At 36.3% G+C, this 18,359-nt stretch overlaps 1 protein-coding gene across 16 annotated transcripts in view; it reads right to left on the bottom strand.

The window, feature by feature from the left end:
• The window catches only part of PCDH15 (protocadherin related 15), a 1,849,154-nt gene that overhangs the window by 170,737 nt on the left and 1,660,058 nt on the right, over window positions 1-18,359 (bottom strand). For all 16 annotated transcript variants that reach the window (XM_033215155.1, XM_033215225.1, XM_033215195.1 and 13 more), the window contains one exon: window positions 14,575-14,691. In XM_033215155.1, coding sequence (XP_033071046.1) covers window positions 14,575-14,691 — 117 coding nt within the window. The remainder of the gene's footprint in view (window positions 1-14,574; window positions 14,692-18,359) is intronic.

Here is an 18,359-nt window from a genome sequence, read left to right as displayed (position 1 = left end):
AGCACCTCTGCAGTTGTTCCTTCTTCCTGGTGGGTGGGTTCGTGGTCTCTCTGGCTTCAGGAGTGAAGCTGCAGACCTTCACGGTGAGTGTTACAGCTCATAAAGGCAGCGTGGACCCAAAGAGTGAGCAGCAGCAAGATTTATTGCAAGGAGTCAAAGAATAACGCTTCCATGGTGTGGAAGGAGACCCCAGCGGTTGCCGCTGACTGGCTAGGGCAGCCTGCTTTTATTCCCTTACCTGACCCCACCTACATTCTGCTAATTGGTCCATTTTACAGAGAGCCGATTGGTTTGTTTTACAGAGAGCTGATTGGTCCGTTTACAATCCTTGAGCTAGGGACTCAAGAGTCACAGAGTGCTGATTCTCCAAGTCTCCATCCAGTTCAGGAGCCCAGCTGGCTTCAACCAGTGAATCCTGCACCAGGGCTGCAGGTGGCGCTCCCCGCCAGTCCCAAGCCGCGCCTGCACTCCTCAGCCCTTGGGCTGTCATGGGACCCAGCACCAGGGAGCAGGGGGCCGCGCCCGTTGGGGAAGCTCAGTCTCCCTGGGAGCCCACAAAGAGCTCAGACATGGCGGGTTGCAGGTCCTGAGTCCTGCCGCATGGGGAGGCAGCTAGGGCCTGGCGATTGCAGCGGGGTGCAGCACAGTGGGGTTGGCACTGCTGGGGGACTGGGCACAACCTCTGCAGTTGCTGGCCCTGGTGCTAAGCCCCTGGGCCTGAGGCGCTGGCTGGTGGCTCAGTGTGCCAACCCGCCCAGCCCATACCCACCGGAGCTCACACTGGCCCACGAGCGCAGCCTCGGTTCCTGCCCTTGCCTCTCACTCCACACCTCCCTGCAAGCAGAGGGAGGCGGCTCCGGCCTCAGCCAGCCCAGAGAGGGTTCCCACGGTGCGGTGGCAGGCTGAAAGTCTCCTCAAGCGCCGCCAGCGTGGCCTCCGAGGCCGGAGGCCAAGGAGGAGCTGAGAGTGAGGGCTGCTAGCACATTGTCACCTCTCACTGCCATGGCCTTGGACAGCACCACCTTTATGACTTTGCAGGGTATAGCCCCCTCTTGACTGCTTTCATGACTGGCACTGAATGCCTGCAGTTTCTCCAGGCACACAGAGCAAACTGTCGGTGGATTTACCATTCTGGGGACTGGAAGACAGTGGCTGTCTTCTCACTGTTCCACTAGGCAGTGCACCAGTGGGACTCTGTGTGGGGGCTCCCACCACACATTTCTCTTCTGTACTTCCCTAGCAGAGGTTCTCCATGAGGGTTCTGCCCCTGCAGCACACCTCTGCCTGGATATCCAGGCATTTCCATACATCCTCTGAAATCTAGGCAGTGGTTCCTAAACCTCAATTACTGTCTGTCTTCTCTACAACCGCCGGACCAATACCACATGGAAGCTGCAAGGATTGAGAATTGCACCCTCTGAAGCAATGGCCTGAACTGTACCTTGGCCCCTTTTAGTCTGCTTGGAGTGGCTAGGAGGCAGGGAACCAAGTCCTGAGGCTACACACACCAGGGGGTCCCTGGACCCAGCTCAGGAAACCATTTTTCCTTCTTACGCCTCTGGGTGTGTGATGGGAGGGGATACTATGAATGTCTCTGACATGCCCTGCAGACATTTTCCCCACTGTCATGGTGAGTAACATTTGACTCCTCATTACTTATGCAAATTTCTTCTGCCAACTGGAATTTCTCTCCAGAAAATGGGTTTTCTTTTCTACTGCATCATCAGGCTAAAAAATTTTCAAGCTTTTATGCTCTGCTTCCTCTTGAACACTTCGCCACTTAGAAATTTCTTCCACCAGGTACCCTAAGTCATCTCTCTCAAGTTCCACGTTCCACAGATATCTAGAGCAGGGGCAAAATGCTGCCAGTCTCTTTGCATAGCAAGTGTGACCTCCAGTTCCCAACAACTTTCTCATCTCCATCTAACACCAGCTCAGCCTGGACTTTATTGTCCATATCACTATGAGCAGTTTGCTCAAAGCCATTCAACAAGTCTCTAAGAAATTCCAAACTTTCCCACATCTTCCTGTCTTCTTCTGAGCCCTCCAAACTGTTCCAGCCTCTGCCTGTTATCCAGTTCCACAGTCACTTCCACATTTTTAGGTGTCTTTACAGCAGTGCCGCTCTACCTGGTATCAATTTACTGTATTAATCCATTCTCACACTGCTATGGGGACATACCAGATACTGGGTAATTTATAAAGTAAATAAGTTTAATTAACTCATAGTTCTGCAGGGCTGGGGAGGCCTCAGGAAACTTACAATCATGGCAGAAACTTACAAGATATCCTTCACAGGATGACAGCAAAGAGAAGTGCAGAGTGAAGTAAGGGAAAAATCTCTTATAAAACTATGAGATTTTGTGAGAACCAACTCACTATCATGAGAAGGGCATGGAAGTAACCGCCCCCATGATTCAATTGTCTCCCACCGGGTCTCTCCCACTACACGTGAGGGTTATGGGAACTACAGTTCAAGATGAGATTTGAGTGGGGACACAGCAAAACCATATTGTCCTCTAAGAATTCATTTACCTAAGAATGTGGATAAATTGTTGGGAAGTTTTCAATTTATAACCCATAAATATCTGTTCATTTTCTCATTGACAGTTTCTCATATTTGTCTCTCAAGTTGGTGGGCAAGGATGAGAAAAACAAGGTATGCTTTTGTACTTACGGACCTCACAATTGGACAGGTTGGAGAGACAGAAGGTACACATAAAAACACAATTATCTCCCAAAATTTCTGATTAAAACTGTGAAAAGGAAGCATGTGGTGCTATTCAATGGAGGTGTTAACAGCTAGAGAACAGATCTTAAGATTTATAGTAAAGCAGACTTTATAACTCACTGCAGACACTCACAAATTACAAAATACACAAAGTGTATTTTACTTAATAGAGAGTACAGTAATTGTCTTAGTCTAATTTAGTATATCATTTGAGTATTAAATGATAAGCTAGGCCAGGTGTGGTGGCTCATGCCTGTAATCCCAGCATTTTGGGAGGCTGAGGTGTGTAGATCACCTGAGGTCAAGAGTTCAAGACCAGCGTGGCCAATGTGGTGAAATTCCGTCTCTACTACAAATACAAAAAAATTAGTCTGGCATGGTGGCAGGCACCTGTAATCCAACCTACTTGAGAGGCTGAGGTAGGAGAATTGCTAGAACCCTGGGGCTGGAGGTTGCAGCACCCACTGCACTCCAGCCTGGGTGACAGAGTGAGACTCCATCTCAAAAAAAAGAAAGAAAAAAATAAAAACTTAATTTTATTAGGATTTTAAACAAGGGGTAAAAGTAGACAAGTATCAGTAGGAAGTTACATGAATTAAAAGCTGTCTTTTAAACAAAAAGTCTTACTAATTTTCAGTAAGAACTTTATCAAAATATGTATCTTTTAAAAATGTGTGGGATTCTAAAGACCCTATAAGCATATTTGCATGAAAACTTTCTTCTCAAATATTACAGTGCCATAGATGACATCAAAATTACTTCAAGAGTCCAGGCATTAATATCCTAAAGCTTACAGTTGATAAGGATGTAAGCACTATACCAAACTTGAGGCAAAGTTGTGTTTTTCCATCACTCTGAAAGTGAGGAGAAAGAAGAGGAAAAATTAACTAATATCAATGTGCTTCACATAAGCTAAGTGTGTCATTCTCCATTAAGCCCAAACAGTAATCCAGTGAAATAGGTCTTCTTATTCCTATATGGATACAAGGTTTAAAGAAGTTAATTAACTGCTGTACAATATAATTTTTATGAGTTAAACACAAACACCAATACTTGTGATATCAGTCAATAATTTTCATAAACTCTACAGATGTTCACCAAACCTAACGGCACTCAGGAAGAACATGATTTATGACGTCTATTATGAAGGAATCATTTTTTTTGGTTCATGACTTAGGTATATTTCTAAATATGATTGGGGGTAGTAGGTAACATTTAAATATTATGTGGTTTCCAAAATATGGGAGGAATGATATCAGCTTTGTGATGTCCTTTTATCTGCTAAATTTGAATTGTGTAGAATTCAATAATTATGAATATGAATATTTACTTATGTCTGTATTAATATGACTAATACATGGCAGATAAATCCTGCATTAATGATGATGCTCACGTTAGATTTTTAAAATCAAAATGTGATATAATTCTACACAATAATAAGGTGGGAATAATTAATATAGCAGAATAAATGTAAATTTACACGAAGAAAATAGAATAAGATTTCAATTATTTTCTTCATTATTTATCATGTTTTCTACTTTTGATTTCTGTTCTTATAGTGTGTTAAACACTATATGTTTCGGCTTAATTATAGTGAGAATATAATTAATTACTACAGAAGGTAATTGCATACCTGTATGAAGGATGTTTCAAACTTGAAAATTTAGGGAATTTCAATGAGAATATAATGGACCCAAATAATTAGGTCCTTAATATCAGGGGACATCTTGATTTAGTCATTTTTCTTAAAAACATAATTATCAAGAAATTACTTATTCAGGCTCACATCGTTTCCTTCATAATTTCTTCATAATTATAGCCATCATATTGTATCAGGGAATACTAAACATACTATTATCATTAAAAACAAACATTAAGTAATTTGTTTTCAAGAACACAAAAATTTTACCCCGACGGGTTTGCAAAATTATTTTTCCCAAAGTCTTTGAAGCAACTACTCTGATTTATTTTGTAACAATGCAATTCACAAAATCTCCCAAGTATGATTTAACATCAGGAATTACTATAAAGGAATTACTACAAAGTGGTTTTTTGGTGTGTGTGTATATACATATATATGTGTGTGTGTGTGTATACGTGTGTGTGTGTATATACGTATATATACATATATATATACATATAAAGTGTGTATGTATGTAGATACACATATATGTATATCTATGTGTATATATATGTATATCTACATATATATACACGTTAGGTTTGGTGAACATCTGTAGAGTTTATGAAAATTATTGACTAATGTCACTAGTGTTGGTGTTTGTGTTTAACTCATGTGTATTATATATATGTATATATATATACACACACACTATATATATATATTTTGCAGACATGTGACTTAGTCATATTTTAGTGAATTTAACTGAATGTCAAGGTATCCTTAAAGGAGAAAATAGAAAAAAAAAAAAAAAAAAGAAACAGCAGGCCAAACTCTTCATGTAACCACTAAGAAAGTCATGTGCTTTTTTTACTTCTTCCTCCCTCTTCCCTGTTTCTAACATCTGGAATGATCAATATGTTTTGACAACATGTTGGCAAGTTCTTTATGCAGTTTGACACTTAATATAAGGTGTTTGTATAGTTCAGTTTCTATAGATAGGATATTGACACAGCTATTAAAGATTGTAAAAAATATTTGCTTTAAGGCTATTTACCACTAAATGTTTTGGGAAATGTGCTTTTCAAAGATAATTGTAACTCGACCCTTAAAGGCATCAAATAACACATTCCTTGTAAAATGTATTTATTTAAACACAGTTAAGTTTATGAAGTTGTCATTTGGCACACTTTCAGACTTTCCTAATACAAAAAATTCATGTAGTCAAAGGAACTTAAGAGATGAGTCTTACCTGAGCTAGTAATTAGTGACCCCATATTCTATGCCTTAAATCCCTTCCATTTTTCTTGGGATAAAACGATTCTTAATACTGTCTTCACAATCTACCAGATTAAGCAGGATCCAACTAGGTTTCCCTCTCCATCCTCCCGAAAAACAAAATGGCCCTGGATTTTTGAAACTTATTGTTCTTCCTCATGTTTCAGGGCCAGATTCTTTTGCTACGTTACTTTGTCTTGGCATGACCTTCAGATCTCAGCTCAGAATCACTTCTAGAACCTCCCTTGACTCTCTAGATACAATAATGCTCCCTCTTATATGGTTTCACAGAACCCTAAATATTTCTAAGTACTTTTCTTTTCTCTTTTTTTTTTTTACTTCAATTTTTTTTTTTTTTTGAGGCAGAGTCTCGCTGTGTTCCCCAGGCTGGAGTGCAGTGGCACGATCTCCACTCACTGCAAGCTCTGCCTCCTGGGTTCAGCCATTCTCCTGCCTCAGCCTCCAGAGTAGCTGGGACTACAGGCGCCTACCACCACATCCGGCTAGCTTTTTGTAATGTTTAGTAGAGACGGGGTTTCACCGTGTTAGTCAGGATGGTCTCGATCTCTTGACCTCATGATCCACCCGCCTGGGCCTCCCAAAGTGCTGGGATTACAGCCGTGAGCAACCGTGGCTGGCCTTATTTGATTGACTTAACTTTTATCCTTTTAAGTTTGAAACACTGAGGCTTGGAACCATGACAGTTTTCCCTTATTGCTTAATCTAGCATCTCTTATATAACAGAAGCTCTTTAAATAATATTCAATGAACAAATATATAGTAAATCTTGAGGAATTTTTATTGTTTGGATCTCAAGGGCACAGATTTGAGTTAAATATAATCTATAGTTTATGAAACATTATCATTGATGGGTCTTCAAGGCATATTTGTTTATTCATTTCTTTCTCTCCTTTTATTTTCATACCTTCTTTTCTTACCTCTCTTTGCCACCAGTGGCAACTTTTTTAATACATTTAAAGAGTATCTTTTAAGTAGAACCATTTATGGTACATTTTATTATAGTTTAGCAAATATCCCCTCCTCTTTCTTCCACTTCCTGTTCTACTGATTTTTTGGGCTAGGCCATGTGACTTGCTTTGGTCAATAGACACGAAGAACTGTGACATGGGAGCCGTCTTTACATGTCATCATGTGGTTAGGCAAGTTCTCTTAGGATTCTGTTCTTATCACGTGAAAAGCAGGCCTGGTTAGCCATGCGTCCCTGCAGAAAGAGTTAAGTGGAATAGACATGAGCCTAGTCAAAGTCAGCCAATTCCTAGCTGCCTCACAGACCCATAAATAAAAATATTGATCTTTGCCATTGTAGAACAGTGAGATTTTGGTGTTGTTTACTAAGAATTATTTTTGTAGGAAAACCTGTAGATGCTACTGTGTGCTTAAAAAAAAATGTGTAATGGTATTGCTTTCTTTTTCTCACTGTTTTCACTGAGCACTCAGTTCTTACACTTCATTCTTTTTGCTATGTGTTAATCAAATCCTGCCGTGCCAGAAGTTCACAGGGTACTTCACAGTAACTAATGATCACAGTTGTATAGGAATCTCTGTGATACATTAGAAAGTTCCTAATATGACAGATAATGTTCCTGACAATTGCATTGTCTTGAATGCTTTTACTTGACTCTGTAGTAAAGATGGCTTGGGGTTGGAGAGAGGATGGGGTGGCGTGCTCTGCATTATCATGATGAGTGAAACAGCCAGGTGTGAAGCCAAACAAGCTATAGCATTTAGCTACAATGGTAGTCTAGTCAAAGGGAAACTTCGAAACAGAATACTCAGGTTCAGTCCTTAGATTATAAACACACCCCGAGAAAAGATCAAGCAGGGAAAAAATTGTCATGGTCATGTTTCAGAGGCACAGCACCTTCCTGACACCCCAGTACCTTATGCCACCCCCTTCTTCTATACAACTTATGCTTGGTTCCTGGACCTCTGACCTTTATAGGATTTTCCAGAATGCAGGGGAGAAGCACAAAGAGAAGGAAGCAGATCACAAAATATTAATATGGATGACAGATCTCATAGACTTAAAGCATAAAAAAAGTCAGAGTAAACATAAAAAAAGATAGTTAATATATATTATTTACTATATGATAGGCACCAACTGTTCCACATAAATTACATCATTTCGACCTCAGAGCAACCCTATGACGTATTTCTTTTGTTTTTAGAACACATGAAATATACTCTCTAAACAAATTTTTTAAGTGTATCACACAGTATTGTTAACTATAGCCACAATGTTGGAAAGTAGATCCTTAGAACAATACCAGAAAAACAAACGACAAATAACTCAATTAAGACATGGGTAAAGGATTTGAACAAACACTTAAAAAAAAATGACATACAAATGGCCAACAGTACATAAAAACGTGTTCAACATCATTAGTCATCAGGGAAATAAAAGTCAAAACTACAATCAGATATCACCTCATGCCTTGTAGGATTGCTGTTATTTAAAAAATATTTTTAAAAAAGCAAGAATGTGGAGAAATTGCTACACTTGTGCATTGTTGGTGGAAATGTAAAATGGCACTGTCAATATGAGAAACAGTATGGGGTTTCCTCAAAAAATTACAAATATAACTACCATATGATCCAGCAGTTCCACTTTTGGGAATTTATTCAAAAGATCTGAAATCAGGATCTTGAAGAGATATCTATCTGTACTCTCATGTGTGCTGAAGCATTATTCAGAATATCCAAGATGTGGAAACAGCCTAAATGTTCATTGATAGATGAATGAAGAAAATGTGGTATATGCATACAAGTGAACATTACTCAGCTTTAAAAAGAAGGAAGTACTGCCATTTGTAACAATGTGCAGGAATCTTGAGGACATTATGCTAAGTGAACTAAGCCAGTCATAGGACCAATACTGCATGATTGCATTTACACGAGATATCTAAAACAGTCAAACTCAGAGAAGCAGAGGTGGTTGTCAGGGACTAAGGGAAAGGGGATATAAGGAGTGGCTGTTCACAGGGTATAAAGTTTTAATTGTGCTATTTTTGTTCTCATTTTCCAGATGCCAGAACTGAGGGTTACAGTGAATTAAGTGACTTGACCAAGGCCACAGGGCTAGTCAGTGGGAGTTTTTAAAGTTGAAACCAGACATTCTTGTTCCTGAGCCCACACCCTTGAAACCATTTAAAATTTTATTGAGCTGGTAAACTGTATAAATTTGCATAGGAGGGGCCATCATACACCAGACACAATTCATACAAAGAAAGAATATCTAAATATGTACTAATAAAAAACTTTAATATAAAAATGGAGATTTTTATAAGCAGATAAAGATAAAATATTGAAAAATGAAGAAAAATTAATTTGGCTTCACATTTTATAATTTATTAAATAATAAAAAATAGTGAAACATCGTCTATATAGCTTTAAAGGGAAAAAAAATTGACCCAAGACTCTAGTAGTCTTTCAAGTTTTACAAGCATAAGCAAAAAAAAGTGTCATATAAGAACTTACAAAGTGTATATCCTCAATAAGTTAAAGACATAAATAAACAGATGCAGCAAATGAAGAGCTTAAGAGTGGATGGGTCAGAATATAAAAGGAGTGTTGTACGTCATACATAGGTTTAAATATGGAAAATATAAAAAGCTGTTGTAAATAAGCCTAGGAAATATAATTAAGGCACCATAAATTATTTTTAAAGAAAATGTACGTGACTAATTCTTCAAAGAATGAAAATGAACTTACACAGTTAAAAACAAAAAGGTGCGTTATAAATAAATGTCATATCCCCAAATGACTCAGACACATGAAAATTAGAAGACTAAGAAGGCAGCATCAGGAGACCAGAGGCCAATTTACCATGAAGGCCGCCCATGGATTCCTAATCAACAGAACTATGGTCCTTCCTTTATATTGTCCTTGCCCTGTCTGCAAAGTTTTTCACCATTCATTTCCTTGTCTCCATTGAAAATTTCTTTTTACCTGTACTGCATCACTAGCATATTTCCTTTCCATCTCGTCAGTCTTTACTTTCTCTGGCTCTTTCCACTAATCAGTCCCTGACGTATCCCCAAATTCTGAGAGTCTATTTCCAGGTTTGTCTCTTATCTGATTATGTTTTCATTCTTGGAGAATGGATTTACTCTCAGAGTTTGAACCTCAATTCAGGTAACTCCTGTGTTCACATTTCTTTTTTAAGCTCTTAGTGTGATATTTTCTGCCTGATCCATCCCAGGCCCTTTAAATGCAACCACATCATCCCCACATCAGATCAAACTAGCTGCGGCAACTCAATACCTATCATCTATAAGGTCCTCCTCACCGAGTTGCCGATCTCTGTGAAGGCAACCTTAGCCTCATGCTGCCATCTGCCTCTAGCTTCCTTTCAGAGTTAGGTTTCATGTACTCCTTGGTTTGATAACTGGGCAACAGATAAGGTTTCTGCCAGCCCCATGGTACAGCTCTTTCAGCCTCCATCCTCCACACCTGAAGCTGAGGGGATGGGGGAGGGTGTGGGTGCTAATTTTTATCATTCTATAGATAGTTGCACATAGATGTCTTGAAATAATTTCAAATTTAATTTGTCCTAAAATTGACCTCATGTGTCAGGCTGTGACACAGTTGTCTAGGCTGTGTTAGGTCTGTGTTTGATTGTAGGGCAACCGTCCAAACATAGTCACCATGCAAGAAAATGAACGAATTGCAAAGAGGACAAAGATAAGACCAGGAATTATGAGTGTCTTAACTTAGAGGGTGTTAAGGCCAAGAATCCAGGTCATGAGAAGCCATGATACCCTTTCAGAGGGTCTGTTTCCATTTCCTCTGGCAAGACATTCAGAATAAAGAATATCATTTAAGCCATAAAAGGAGGTCTGTGGGCCAGTCCCAGAGAAAGCCTATTATATTTCACTCAATTTTCTTGGAAACCTGTCTTGTTGAAAGTATATTGGGACCCAGATTCTGTGAGGTATATTCTTATTCCCTACCCCCAAAATATGTAAATTATTGATACTGTTAAAAGAAAAACTTTAGACAAATTTAAGAGTTTGAGAAAAGAAAAAAAAAATGATTTGCAAATCAGCCCTTAGAATCAAAGAAAATTCATAGAGACTTTGGCACTGTTGCAAGGTCAAACATCTATGGGGGCAAAAATGTGATGTGCAAAAACCAAAACTGAGATACAAAAACAGCTGCATTGGTTACAGCTCAGCATTTGCCTTATTTAAACAAAGTTTAAACAGTTGGCCGTCTGTGAGTGATTAAAGTATAGCTACTGGGATTGGCTGAGACTAAGCTGTTGTTACAGGGAAACATGCTACTGAAGTTAGGCTTTTAGTTTGTTGACCTGCTAAGTATGTGAGTATGGAGATTTTTCAGGCTAGATTTTAGTTTTATTTAGTAATACATTATGGGATCTGAAGGACACTTTTGTAAAGGTTGAAGCAAACACATTTTACCCACATTTCCATTTATAGCAAAAGAAAAATGCCCCTTTAGCTCTGGTAAGTATGACAGTTTTTAAATTAAAAGAGCATTATTTACATCTGAATTATTAATTCTAATATTAATTTCAAGTATTATTAATAATATAATCATTTTTCACTAAGAACTTACAAAGTGTATATCCTCAATAAATTGAAGACATAATTAACTAAGAGATGCAGCAAATGAAGAGGTTAAGAGTGGATGGGTCAGAATATAAAAGGAGTGTTGTATGTCATACATAGGTTTAAATATGGAAAATATAAATAGCTGTTGTAAATATGCCTAGGAAATATAATGAAGGCATCATAAATTATTATGCCTAGGAAATATAATTCCCTTCCCTTTTATACCTGTTTACACTTTCAAATCTAATTCTATTCCATTGCCGTTTTAAAGATCAAGCCCCAACTGTTTCATGGTGTGCCTTCTTTCTAGTTAAGTATTTGAGACCAATGGGAGTCAGGCTGGGACTATATCATGTCAATTTTCACAAGCTGACATTCACAGTAAAAATAGTTCTTGATTATTTCCCTAACAGCTTTGATGTTAAGGGGAAAAAAAGCAACAACAACACTGAGCTGTATATATTCCCTCCTCATGCTCCTGGGTGAGAAATCATAGTTAGTAGCTGCAGATCTTAAAAATCAGAGTTTCTGCTACATTGCTAGCAATAACCTAAATCAATACAGAATAACACAAGCCAGGATGTGGTGAGTCATGAAAAATAGATCAGTAGTGATATCAATTGAAAATGATACAGAAAAACTATATTCTCTGGAAAGAAAAATACATTTTTATAACACTCTTGGTCCTGAATAGTTTTAACTATGGCACATGAAACCAAGCAAGCAGCAAATTACAGATAAAGATGACTTTCTTTCTACTGTTAACACCCTCCACTAATAGATTGTAACAGAATGACTATTTGGAGGGTTAAGCATTGGGAGATGTCCATAATTACATAGTATGTTGGGTAACATCATGACATTTTAATAAAACACAGATATACATTATAGAAAAGAGGAACTGGCCTTTTTTTTTTTTTTTTTTTTTTTTTTTTATTCTCTAGAGATCAACAAAAGTACCCTTGAGAGCTGGGTGTTAAAACCGCTTTGCAAATAATTCCTCAGGTAGCTCATCTAAACTCTGAAAGGCTACAATAGCTCTCAAAATCTCAACAGAGGGAAATAAAATACTTCACAGTTGTAATGATTTTATCTTTATATGTATACTTTCTGAAAAAGTATAGTGAGAATACTAAATATTTGGGAACTCATTTTAAAGTTCATAACTATTAAAAATTGTAAGAAGTTTTATGGAGCATATTTATTTCATAAATCAGTATCAAAGCCTGAAAAAAGAAGTCTTAAATGTCTACATAATTCTCACAATGCATATATATATATATATATATATATATAATATATGTGAAAGTTGGTCAAAATTGCTCATATTAAACATGTTCCAATTACTACCCTACTTTAAATAAGAACCTTATAAATTCCTAAAATATGTCAAATGTAAGGAATGGTATGAATAATGCTTCACTTCTTGGAGATGAAGTGAAGATGAAACATAAACCCTATTTATTTATCCCAATTATTCCATGTTCACATACTCACAAAGGACACTATTCTGTTACCATTTAACCTTGTTCCCCCAAATCTCCTCATAAAAGCAGTTTCAAAAAGAACAAAACCATGCAAATAAACATTACACCTGCAGTTTTGTTTTGTCAAATTTGGGAATGAGATGTCTGTGGTGAAAAGAAATAATAGGTCAGTCATTTTTAATTTCCAAAATGATCAGTCATTCACTATCCATGTCCCATGTGAACTACATAATGTCAATGCTGTCACAAAAGCAAGGTAGAAAAAACAGATCCTCTCAGCTTTAATTCAGTAGGGGGAAAAGTGCCTGGAATATGTTTTTCCTCCCTCTGGAGCACTTCAGTTTTGCAATACATGTATTTTATAATTCTTAATTTATATTCAACAACAACGCTCTCTCTGGCTTTCAGAGTTTTTCCAGTTTCTCTGATAGTTCAAAAAGTTTTGGTGGTGTCATTTTATAGTTTAAAATGAGTGGTTCTCACTTCATTCAAAAGAAAGAGGATGCCTTGAAAACGATGTGGCCAACTTCTAGAAATGAAAATTATTATTGCTTAATAATAGTAATACCTAATATATGCGGTGCAGAAGCCTGGTTGAGCATGTATATACATCAATCATTTAATTCTCATAGCCCTTAAATGGCCAAACTAAGTCTTGGAGATATTAAGAATTTTTTCTAGAGTAGTATAAAACTAAATTTCTGAAAATCTGGCACATTTTGTCAATCCTAAAGAATACAGAATAACCATTTATGTATTCACCTATTCAATTACTCAACAAATGTTTCCTGGCAGACTAGTAAGTAGCAGGCTTAGAGTTAGACATGGAAATACAAACTGAAATAAATTTTGATTCCTGCCCTCAAGGACCTTACATTCTAGTTTGGAAGAGAGACTATCAAATAAACCTACAGTGTTAAGATACATACTTACAGCCCCAGGTAGTGGCACAAGATCCCTGAAGAACACGAAATTGAAACTATTTTCTTCTAACTAATGAACATTTATAACAGTAACAGAGTAGAAAACACTTGGCAAGCCTATCCGAATAATAATTACTCTGTCTTTATGGTACCAACATAAAATAAGGGTAAAAACTTACTCTTCTAAAATAGTTAATTTAACTTTTATTTGTATTTTTCTAAAATGTATCAGCCACCGACTTACAGTGTGAATCTACACACTCAACGAAAAATTTCAGTCATCATTGAGTTCTTAGGATAATAATTAATATTTAGAAAACAATCAAGGTATTTATAGAAAGCATTTTTTATATGTATACTTTTAATTCTACATGGTATTTTATCACTCCTGCTCTAATAATAATTAAAAACCTTGCCTTGAAAGATAATTTGGAATTCTCAAAAGAAGTAAAGTTCTGTATGATAAAAGAATCTGTTACTTATTTTCTATAAGCAATCTTAAGCTTTTTAATTTACCAAAATAAACATATTCAATATACGTTTTATGTGATGTGTTGATTTGGAGTTTGCTAACAAAATAGTCGTATATGCATACAATGGAAAATACATAAATTGAAAACATATCCAGATTAAGTGAAGCTTACAAATGTAGACAATTCTTTTTACCTATATTTATCATTGTTAGATAAATTAGTAAATACTACATTGTGCATTCTAGAAAAACAAAAAGCATATTCTTTATTGTCTAGGTTCAATAATAGTCATTTGAAATACGCTCTGTACCTGTGTATGAAATAAGCAACATAACATAAAATGTATGAATAAATAGGGTGAAATTCACAGAGACTACTTTTGCTGTCTTGTGATTGAGTCATTTATGAGTGTTAAGGATTTTTCTCAGTACAGTTCAGAATGTTAATCAATGCCTTCTACTTACAGGAGGGTCTGCATCTTCAGCATAAACTGTTGTGATAGGTGTACCCTTGACTGCATCTGGAGCCACCATCCCTTTGTATATTCGTTTACTAAAGACAGGAGGATAATCATTCATATCCTGTAAAACACAATTAGGAGTTTATTACTTCCGTTGAAACCAAGTTAGGGATACAGTTACTAGATTGACTCCCACTCTTCATATCACACAACTCATTTGCCACTGTCAGCCTTCCATCCTCTCAATTCCATTACTCTCACTTCAGACTGGCACCTCGGAGGAAACTGCCAGAGTTCTCATACAATATTAATGTGTGGATATCAACTGAAGGCCATTCCCCTGGAATAAAGCTTTTCACCCTCAAAAACATACCTTTTGGAGACTGAAGTGACCCTTGAATTTTTTCAAACTTCTAATGGTAAGTGGTAAAATTTTAACATTTGAAAACAAGAACAAGTTTCTTTAAAAGCTACATTCTGTGAAGCAGGAGTAAAGGATTTTTTTTAAAAATGCTCTTTATATGTTTTTGTAGCTATGTAAATTATTTTATATACTTAACATAATACTATGATTAGAACATTTCAGATACAAACTGAGAAATATCCTTTGTTGCCATTTTACACGATAAAAGGAGATTTTCTCTGCAGTGCACTACAATAATGACACTTAAGATTAGATATATTTATACACAGAAAACAATGTTAATTTACTGAATTTTTTTTCAGAGCAATTTATATGTATCTTATTTTATTTTTCCAATTTGGAGCTATATATACATTGTTACTCATGCATTGTCAAGTTCATTAAATAAATAGTTATCAGGTATTTCCCATTTGCATCAGGTATTTAGCACTTCAGTGAAGATACTGTTGTGACTCAAGGAAAAGATGTCCCTGTCTGTGTCATTTAACTGCCATTAAGCTAGTAAAAATACTGATCTGCAGATAGGCTAGTGACTTTAACTAAATTAATATATTTATTTGTCAGAGCTAAAATAATAAATCAAGTCCCCTGAAAGCAAAACTATTTTTTTCTGAATCATCTTATCTTTTATAGACAATTGTATATTATATTTTGTCAATAAATAATGCTTATTCATATGGCAGATTTATTTATTTATAATATTTTAATAATCCTTACACCCCTACAGTGTTTTGGGAAGTGTGGGTCAAACATATTTGATCTGAAACCTAAATTTGTTAATTATCTGTTCTTCCCTCCAAGTCACCTTTTTCTCACTTGTTAGTAAAAACAAAATTTAAAAAATTCTACATATTCTTTGATATTTGCTTAGACACAACAATTTTCCTGTACAGTATTAAGTTGGAAATACATAAATTAACAGATTGCAAACTTCTCTTTTTGCAAAGAAGTCAGAATAATTATTTCTTACTATCAAACAGTCCTTCCTTTTATATTAACTATAGAGTTGGGTTCTGAGTAGTCAATATAAATAAACCTGCATACACCAATAGGAGAACTTGAACTGTACACAAAACTGAAAAATAAAAGATACCATTTCTTCTGTTTTGAAATATAGTATTCACAATCTCTTCTATGAAAAAGATTGTTAAAATAAATTATGGACTTTAGAATCTGAACAAGTAAATGAACCTAGAAGCTTTGGTTCTCTATAATGAGGACTGTGAAGGATATTGATCTTGAGGCTCCATGCAAGGGGTAAATATGTAAAACATGGCATTCACACTTTTTTGTGCTCTTTCCAAGAGTGTCAATTAACTTAATGAGTGGGGATGTGGTAACTAAGGGTGTGGAAATCCTGTAGCACCCCTAAATTTTAACTTCTGAAGGTTAGAAAGGAAGGAGCCCAACACTGCAATTTTTCCATGCATGAGTTTCCACTGAGCTCGTTATGTTCTTATACATTTTATTCTTTATTACTCTCAGGGGAAATTTAAAACCTTAATGTCACAAGGTACTTTTTGGAAAACTTGATTCTTCAGAAACAAACAAACAAACAAAATGTATATACTTTTCCAATTATGTCAACACAGTTGTTCACAGTGTTGAATACAATGAAGTTTCTATTTGCTTGGGAAGTATTAATTGGATTCATCTTCTAACTTAAATTACAGTGGATTCACAAACTGACTAGACACACACCTAAGGCTGCAAATGACTGAAGACTATGAAAAGATTGGTTCTCCTCCCCCTTTATTTTCTATTGACAGGATGAAGAATAAATTAACATAGTTATTGTAGTAGTATTTCTTTTAATGACACGTTGTACATACTTTGGGGTTATAATCTTTTATTGTGGCTACAAATGCAGCCAGCTGCATACAATTTTTCCACAATGCATTATTTCAAGAGGAGAAATGTATTGAAATGCAATGCTAACAAGCATAATCAACAGTTAATTTTATTTATGCTCAGGGACATCTGAAGAAAAATATACATAAATCGGCTTCTGTGCAAATGCTCTATTCTGCAGTTAAATTAAGGATACGCTCAGCACGCCAAAACCACACTCTTTTCTGTTGCCCATTATTCCACTAGAGGGTAGTATTAGCAAAAAGAAATATATCCTCCCCTGTAGTTGAAAAATTGTATCATTAAAACCCATAATAGTTTGTTTCTTTTGGTAAAAATTTTTCTTGGTCTTAATGAAAAATAGTTTTAATGCTTCAGAAGACTATTCTGAATGTCATGGTTTACAACTTGAAAAACATTACGGATTTTTTTCTTAAGACAAACTTTAATAAATGGTTATACTCATAAAGCTTGCAATTTGTTTCCATGTATCAAGCAAATAAAATTATAACTGAAGGTATAGCAGCTAGCAGGAGAAAACTATGTTTTATTTATTTATTTATCTATTTTCTACCTTAGAGTCTGTAATAATCACAGAAACCATTTCTGCTTTAGCAGACTACCAAGAAGATATAAGGAATCTTTTTAATAAGCATGCTAGGAAGATAAGAACTTGCTGGTAAATTTGTAAATTTAATGACAAGTTGAAGTTCTACACACACACACAAATAAAAATAAAGAGAAAAAGATGATAATTTTTTTGATTTTCTGGAATCACAGGCAAAAACCTACAGAACAGTTTTTATTTAGAAGATAAGCAGAAAGTTCTAACTAGTTACAACTTGATCATATTTTTAAAAATGATATGTAGGCTGGGCACAGTGGCTCACCTCTGTAATTCCAACACTTTGGGAGGCTGAGGCGGGCAGATCACCTGAGGTCAGGAGTTCGAGACCAGCCTGGGCAACATGGTGAAACTCTGTCTGTACTAATATAAAAATTAGCCTGACATGGTGGCAGGCACCTGTAATCCCAGCTACTCGGGAGGCTGAGGAAGGGAGAATTGCTTGAACCCAGGAGGCGGATGTTGCAGTGAGCCGATATCATGCCATTGTACTCCAGCCTGACTAAGTGATACTCTGTCTCAAAAAAAAAAAAAAAAAAAAAAAAAAAAGATGTGTATATAGCAAATGCCAGTCCTTACCGTACTAAAGCTAATGCATGCTCTGTGAGGAGACACAGACAGTATAAGACAATGGGCGGAATGACTTCAGTTATTTCTGTCATATGGTCTAGCATTAGCATTATCCTTGTTTAGCTATATGGCTGCTGTATAATATCTTGAGGTTTATGGAGTTGATACCTAATTTTATGTGGGTGTACGGTTGATTGTTTGCCTGTTACCGGTTCTGTTTTCCACTGCTAGACACTTTCTATTTGCTGTCCAAGTTGCTGTTTCTCATATTTCTCATATTATTAGCATTCTGCTGTTTTTTTTCTCTCTTAATTTCTGT

The sequence above is a fragment of the Trachypithecus francoisi genome, unplaced genomic scaffold (assembly GCF_009764315.1).
Source record: "Trachypithecus francoisi isolate TF-2019V2 unplaced genomic scaffold, Tfra_2.0 Contig00586, whole genome shotgun sequence".
Lineage (NCBI taxonomy): Eukaryota > Metazoa > Chordata > Mammalia > Primates > Cercopithecidae > Trachypithecus > Trachypithecus francoisi.
The sequence above is the reverse complement of the archived record's forward strand: the minus strand, read 5'-3'. Positions and strand labels throughout refer to the sequence as shown.